At 55.6% G+C, this 7,413-nt stretch overlaps 1 protein-coding gene across 1 annotated transcript in view; it reads right to left on the bottom strand.

The window, feature by feature from the left end:
• ANKMY1 (ankyrin repeat and MYND domain containing 1) overlaps positions 1-7,413 on the bottom strand; it is an 83,237-nt gene that overhangs the window by 13,826 nt on the left and 61,998 nt on the right. The window contains exons 16-17 of the mRNA XM_008583719.1: positions 4,724-4,802; positions 3,544-3,704 (exon numbers count right to left, since the gene is read on the bottom strand). Coding sequence (XP_008581941.1) covers positions 3,544-3,704; positions 4,724-4,802 — 240 coding nt within the window. The remainder of the gene's footprint in view (positions 1-3,543; positions 3,705-4,723; positions 4,803-7,413) is intronic.

Genomic DNA, 7,413 nt, shown 5'->3' with positions numbered 1-7,413 from the left:
GGAAGGAAGGAAGGAAGGAAGGAAGGAAGGAAGGAAGGAAGGAAGGAAGGAAAGAGAGAAAAGGAAAGTTGAACTTCGCAGAGAGCAGAACTGTGGTTACTAGAGTGGGGAGACGGTGAGGCTGGTAAATGGGCACGAAACAGCCAGAGAGCAGGTAGCTCTGCAGTTCCGTGGGTGCACAGTCGAGCTCGGTATAGTTAACAGTAATTTACTGCATGTTATCAAATGGCTAGAAGAGAGGAGATAGAATCTCCTCATCACTAGGAAATGATTGTTTCGGAACGCACATGCTAAGCACCCCGACTGACCATCACACACTGTCCACATGTATTGATATTCAACTCTGTACCCCACAAATACGTATAATCAATACATTTCAAGAAAATATTAAATAAAATTAAAAAGGAGGCGATAAGAGGAAAAACACAGACGTCATGTCACATGGGAAGGTGCCCGAGCTCATGCAGAAACTCCTTGGTGGACGGGCTAGGGCAAACCCGCCGCCGTGCCCACTGCTGAGCGGGTGCAGGGCGAGGGCGCAGCCGGGCCTCCCCCTCAGTGTAGATGGATACGACCTCCCCAGGGCACTCCAGGGATGCAAAACTGAGCAGGGGAATTCCTGGAATTTAAGTGAAGAGAATGGGCAAAGGTGTGTGCGCAGCATTCCTCGGAGAACAACAGCGCGTCCCCTCAAGCGAGCCACAGGCCTGGGCAGACCCCCCAGTCAGTCCACGGAGGGCAGTGGTGCCGGTGTCGGGACACGAAGCACACACGTGCCAGCAAGGCTGGCGAGGAGGGTAAAATGAATGCACCACCTAAACTGAAATCAGTGGAGGGCGCGAGTGCTGGAGGACGCACGTGCGCCCTGCCCAGGTGACAAGCTGAAAGAACGCGTCCCCAGCCACTCGGAACGCCGACCCTTCCATAGTGAGCGCAAGATGATTTTCACAGTCCCCGTCATCCTTGTCTTTATTGCCTTCCTTTTTTTAACAATAAACACGTATCACATACGCAATCAGAATTTTAAAATAATAAAGCTATTTTTGTTTGGGGGAAATTATATTGCAGAAAAATATTTAATAGCATAGAAAGACGTGGGTGGCCCAGTTTAGAAGGGCAGAGGCCGCTCCCACTTTGGGACACACACGTGCACGTGTCTGTGTGCACGCCAGAGTTCCTGCACGCCGCAGATACACGGGGAGCCCTGGGAGGACACACACGGGTGTTGGCAATGGTGATTTCTGGGTGTCCAGATGACTGTCATTTACATTTTCTTTGTTTTATATATTCTCTAACTTCTATAGAATTAAGTATAACTTCAAATGAGAGGTACCCATTGGGAGCAGAGGTAGTGGAATCTGGGGGTGCCCACACCCACCCAGCTGCCAACACCAGCAGCTGACCCCCCTCTCGAGCCTCTACAAGAATGGTCTCCACGGCAGGGGGCCAGCTCGTCTACGGTCACACCCTTCCTGGGGGCAACCTGTGGCCAGCAACTGGCCGCTGCTGGGGCACAAAGGCCCAGCCCCTGCCGCCTCTGAGTGCCCCCCTGAAAAGCCACCCCCCAGCAGCAGGGCTCCACATAGAAGTGGCTTCTCCCTCTGCCCAAGCGTTCCTCACCCCCCCACAGGCCCATCGCCCAGGGCACCCCCAGCAAACCTCCGGCTGGGGAGCCGTCTTTGACAGGACATCAAGGAAATCAGAACAGTCGCTGCGACGCAGTTGCTTTGACCAGCAAAGAGCCAGCCTGGATGGGGGCCTCATCTGCTTGGCTCCAACCCCCCATAGGCCCTGACACCCCTTTTCCAACCTCTTCTTCCACCTGCCCCACCTCAGCCACTCTGCTCTCAGCAGCAACCCCCATCTCCTCCCTGGACCCTCCCATCCCCAGCCCCACCCACCCCGAAGGCCAGGCCACCGCACAGGCGCCAACCCTCCTCTCTGCCCACCTCCCACCCTCTTCATGTGAACAGGTCCCCATCTCCAGGCAGACCCTCCACACACGGCCACCGCTGTGATGCCCCGTGGCTCCCTGTCCTTTGCTTCAGTGCCATCTCCCTGTCAATTCCAGTGATTTCTGCAAACACTGTTGTCCCCAGGACATAATTGGCATGTGACAGACCCTCCAAATGAACACCAGGACACCAGAACAGAACTTTGAGCCCGTGGGCAGACGCATGGGACAGCCTGGCCATCTCTGCTGAGCGGGGATGGGGATGGCTGCCGTGGGCTCCTGGACAGATCATCTCTCCTCGTCCCCCAGCTTCCCTCCCTCTTGAGGACAGCCCGGCCCAAGCCAGGCCCTGTGGGAGGCCGGGTGACGTCAGAAGTGAGGGTGCCGGAGACACAGCCAGCGCAGATACAGGCCCCCCAAAGTTCAGAGGCAGAGCAGGGCCCAGACTGTTACCAGCACACTCATGGGGACACTTTATTGCGAGGTTGGGAAGGAGATCGTGCCAGGACACTCAGCCCCACGGGACTCCTTCACTGAGGTTCTTCCTCCACCCTCCAGGGCGCGTCCTCGGTCCCTGCAGGAGGAACAGGAGTGGGAGGAGGAGTGGAGGGGCCTGAGCAGGAGAAGCCTCGGGGAGGCTCGGCCTGGGCCAGCGCCCCTCGGCCTGGCTCTGCGGCTGCTCAGCCATGTGACCTGGAGCCCTGGCGCGGGGGGGACGAGCCCCCACCTCGGGCAGTGTGAGCTGTTTGGGGCTTACACGGCGCAGGGCATGCGACAGGTCTAAGAGTCGGCTGTGATAACTCTTCAAAGAAGGGCCCCCCAGGCCCCATCTTGGGGTCCACAGGCCAGGAGCTGTGACCAGATTCTGGGCTGCATCCCGCCACGGGTGCCTGTTATTAAACGCCCCATTTTATGGAGGAGGAAACAGAGGTGAGCAGGAGGGGCTCCAGGAGCGCAAGCCCATGGGTGGGGGTCCACCCAACCTCTCCCCACTCCCCACTGGGGCCCAGGCACCCAGCCAAGTCCCTGGAGAGCGGCCATGCTGCACAGCCTTGCACCCTGCCCTGGTGTGGAGTCAGTGCCCCCGTGCCCCCCGGCTCTCCCTCTGTCATGCCACGGAGGAGAGGAGCAGAGGGCAGGGAGAAGAGGATGTTTCTAGAAGCAGACACCTGTTCATGTCTACCCTGTAGGAGACGCCTGAGAGAGCAGGCTGGAGGAGCCTTCCAGAAGCAGCCCTGAGGCCAGGTGCCCTGCCCTCCAGGAGCACCAAGTCCAGCAGAGACCCCCGGTGTCCAGTGGAGCCCCCAGGCATCCAGGTCCCAGCTCTGGGGGCACTGGGGCCTGCCTACCTTACAGGGAGTGCCCAAGCATGGTGTTGCCCCCCATGTGCAGAAGGGCTGGGCTGGCTCAGTGACCTCCCTGCCGCCACCCCTGCCCCCAAACAGGCCCATCTGGAAATTCTAGAAAAGTGTCGTGAATCTGAAGAGATTTCAAGGGATGGTGGTAACTCCCGGGCCACCCCACAGGCCTGTGCCTTTGTCCTTAGGAATATCAGGCCCCTCACTGGCCAGCCTGACACCCAGACCTACCAGTGGCCACCAGGTCACTGCACTCCTGCTTGTGGAACTCACTCCAGGCTTTCGTCTTGCAGTACTTGCTGCAGGTCAGGATCCCGTAGCAGCGGGGGCAGGGCATGAGGCGGACCCCGACAGAGCGGCCGCACTGGCAGCAGAACTTGAAGAAGGGGATGCTGCAAAAGAGCCACAGTTGGCCCCGCTGAGGAGCCACTGCCTGCGCCCTGGGCCCCACCACCCCCACCACTGTCCCCAGCACAGGGTGGCCGCCACACATGGACAAAAGACCTGCAGTCCTCGTCCCGAGGATGTTCAGCACAGCATTGTTTAGAACAGGAAACCAACATGCAGGGCCCTGGAGACCACCTGAAGCCCCCAGGGGTGCTGGCCAAGTGAGCAGTGCCCATCCACATGGGGACATCATGTTGCTACAAATGGGGGGCCAGGGAGGCTTTCTACCCACATGGGACACGTCTGTGGTGCGTTGTTGGTGAGAGAAGCCCGCTCTGCATGCGCAGGCAGAGCCTGTGTCTGGGCGAGCCTCGCAGCCCGTGTCCTCTGCCTCAGGAGGAAGACAAGCCTCCCCTGGCCACCGTCCCCCAAGTCACCCTCCCATTCTCTCACTCGGTCCCCCAGGGCTTACAGGAGGGTATGTCCGCAGGAATAAGTCTTGGTCCCTGCTCTCCCATCCCAGAGGGGCACACAGGCATGTACAGAGACTGTTCTAGAACAGCTGAGTGGGTGCAGAGCTAAGACCCCCAAAGAGAGGCCAGCAGTGCAGGGGCCAGGAGAGTGCCAGGGCGCAGGCTCAGCCATGCCAGCCAGCAGGCGAGGCCAGTGTCCACACACCACATGGGACACCTTGGAGAACAGAGCCTGGGCTTAGCCCGCTCGGCCACAGTTGCCGGGATTGGAGGTAGCCACCCTCCTACAGGATCTGGAGCCCCCTTCTGAGACCCACTGAGAAGCAGCCCAGGACAGCTCCATGAGCACACCCTGTGACTCCCTCTGCAGCCCTCATGTTGGCCCACAAGCAGGGCTGCCCGGACAAGGCCAGGCCACTTTGGGTCGGACAGAGCACAGGCTGTCTGGGGAGTGGGCTGTCGGGCCAGACTCAGAAGCACTGTCCAAACCACAGGCTCCCCCCGCTCCCCGCTGCCCCCCAAGAAGAGCCCGGCACACAGACAGCACTTACTGCATCTGCTCCTCCCCGTGCGAGGCCTTGTACAGGCTGGAGCTCTTCTTTTTCAGCCTGTTGCTGGGGGTCAGCTCGGCTGCATCAGAGTTAGCACGGGGGGGCGGGGGTCACCACCGTGGACATCACCTCCTTAGGTCCTGCCAGTCATGCCTGCCTGCACTGCAGGGGGACCCAAGCCTTTGACAGCTCCACAGCAGGTGCGAGGCAGCAGAGTGGGGCATCCACAGCCCCAGGGCGGAGGCCTCACGCTCCGTGCCCCCACGCTGCTCCATCCATGCCCACCCATCTGCAGCCACCTGCACCACCCACCCTGGCTCAGTGTCCCCCACCCCACACTGTACAAAGGCCACCGAGCAACTTCAGGTTTTCTCCCGCCTTGTCCACTCCCAGCCGTCTCTGGAGGAGTGCCTGGCTCTGCTCTCCCACAGCTGCTGGTAGGACACACAGGGGCCCCCACAACAACTGCCCAAGGCTCCACCACGTCCCCCCACCCTCCTCTCCTTAAACAGCACATCAGTCCCCACCGGAAAGGTTGCCTAACCTCGGTTTCCCTACCACCCCTTAAGATGCAGGAAACCCACAAAGAAACACCGACCAGCGAGGAGAGAGGAGAGGGGAGCCCCTCCTTCCCCACCCATCCTTCTCTGCCCACCCAGCACCAGGGCTACTGTGCACACTGCTGGGGGCCTGTGCAGCCTCAGAGCAATTGTCACGAAGGCCACACAGCAACAGGGAAATGCTCCTGGGACAGGTGACCATAAAGCAGAATTTAACAGTGGGTCTGTGCTAGTGCTTGGCCGCCAAAAATCACTTCGTTACAAATGAGATGTGTGAAAATGAAAAGAGGGGGCTTCTATTTGTTTGAGCGGTGGGACTCTCTCTCTCTCTCTCTTTTTTTTTTTTTTTTTTTTTTTTTGGACTGGGAAGGGGATCGCAACCCTCGGCAGAGTGTCATCTGCACCACACTCAGCCAGTGAGCGCATCGGCCATCCCTATATAGGATCCGAACCTGCGGCCTCGGCACTACCAGCGCCGCACTCTCCTGAGTGAGCCACAGGGCCGGGCCCTCATTTTTTTTTTCTAATGACTGTTTTAAGATGTTAATCACATGCCATCCAAACCATCCATTTAAAACGTACAATCCGATGGCTTTTAGCACAACCACAGAGTTGCACAACCATTACCACCATCAATTTTAGAAATTTTCATACCCCAAAATGAAACCTGTAGCAAATAGCCATCACGCCTAAGCCCCCATGCCCCGCAGCCCTAAGCAACCACTAATCTACTTTCTGTCTCTATGAGTTTGCCTGTTCTGGACATTTCCTATAAATTGGACCATACACTACGTGGCCCTTTGTGCCTGGCTTCTTTCACTCAGCGCAATAGTTTCAAGGTCTGTCCGTCGTAGGGACAGACCACCATCTATTTATCCATTTATCCGTCGGTGGGTATTGGTGTGGTTTTCAACCCTGGGCTGTTAGGAATCGTGCTGCTCTAAGCACGGGCACGCAAGTTTTCGTGTGGAAATGCATCTTCACTCCCCTTGGGTACAGAGCTAGGAGCCGAGTGGCTGTGTCAAATGATAACTCCATGTTTAACATTTTGAGGAGCTGCCAGACTGTTTCCCAAACGCTGCACGTTACAGGGTTCTGACTTCCCCACACCCTCCCCAACACCGGTCATTATTGACTTTTTGGTTGCAACCATCCTTGTGGGTATGAAGTGGTCTCAGTGTGGCTTGATTCGCATCTCCCTCGTGGCTGGTGACGTCGAGCCATCTGGGCCTGGGTTTCTCTTCATTGGGACATTTTTGATTGCTTATTCAATCTCTTGTTATAGATGTTCAGATTTTTTATTTTCTCTTCTGTAAGCTTTGGTTGTTTGTGTGTTTTCAGCAACTTATTCATGTTGTCTAGGTGACCCACTTGTTTACACACGACTGTTCACACTATTCTCTCATAATCCTTTACTTCTGTAAGGCAGTAATGTCCCCTCTTTCACTTCTTTCTTTTTTTTTTTTTTTTTTTTTCCCTGAGGGGTGCCTATATGCCGTTCATCTTTAATGCTTTAAGNTTTTTTTTTTTTTTTTTTTTTCCCTGAGTGGTAAGGGGATCGCAATCCTCGGCATGGTGTCGCCCGCACCACGCTCAGCCAGTGAGTGCACCGGCCATCCCTACATAGGATCCAAACCCGCGGCCTCAGCACTACCAGCGCCGCACTCTCCCGAGTGAGCCACAGGGCCGGCCCCCCTTTCACTTCTGATTTAAGTAAATTGAGTCTCTGCTTTTTCTTGATCAGTCTGGCCAAAGTTAGTTTTGCTGATTTTTCCAAAGAGCCAACTTTTGATGGCATCAATTTTTTCTATTGTTTTTCTCTATCTAATTAATATTTGCTCTAATCTTAATTAATTAATTAAACTTACCTTAAGTTTAGCTTGCTCTTCTTTTCCCCGCTTTTTAAGGTAGAACGTTATTGACTGAGATATTTCTTCTTTTTAATATGGGCACTTATAGCTATAAACTTCCCTGTAAGTACGGCATTAGCTACATCCCATAAGTGTTGTGTCTTCTTTTTAATTCTTATCGAAGTACATCTAATTTCCCTTTTAATTTCTTCTTTGACATATTGGTTATTTAGGACTGTGTTGATTTATATGAGTTTCCCCAAATTATTTCTGTTATTCG

This window comes from Galeopterus variegatus, unplaced genomic scaffold (assembly GCF_000696425.1).
Source record: "Galeopterus variegatus unplaced genomic scaffold, G_variegatus-3.0.2 Scaffold3013, whole genome shotgun sequence".
Classification (NCBI taxonomy): Eukaryota; Metazoa; Chordata; class Mammalia; order Dermoptera; family Cynocephalidae; genus Galeopterus; species Galeopterus variegatus.
Note: the sequence above shows the minus strand (reverse complement) of the source record. Positions and strands in the feature narration are given on the sequence as shown.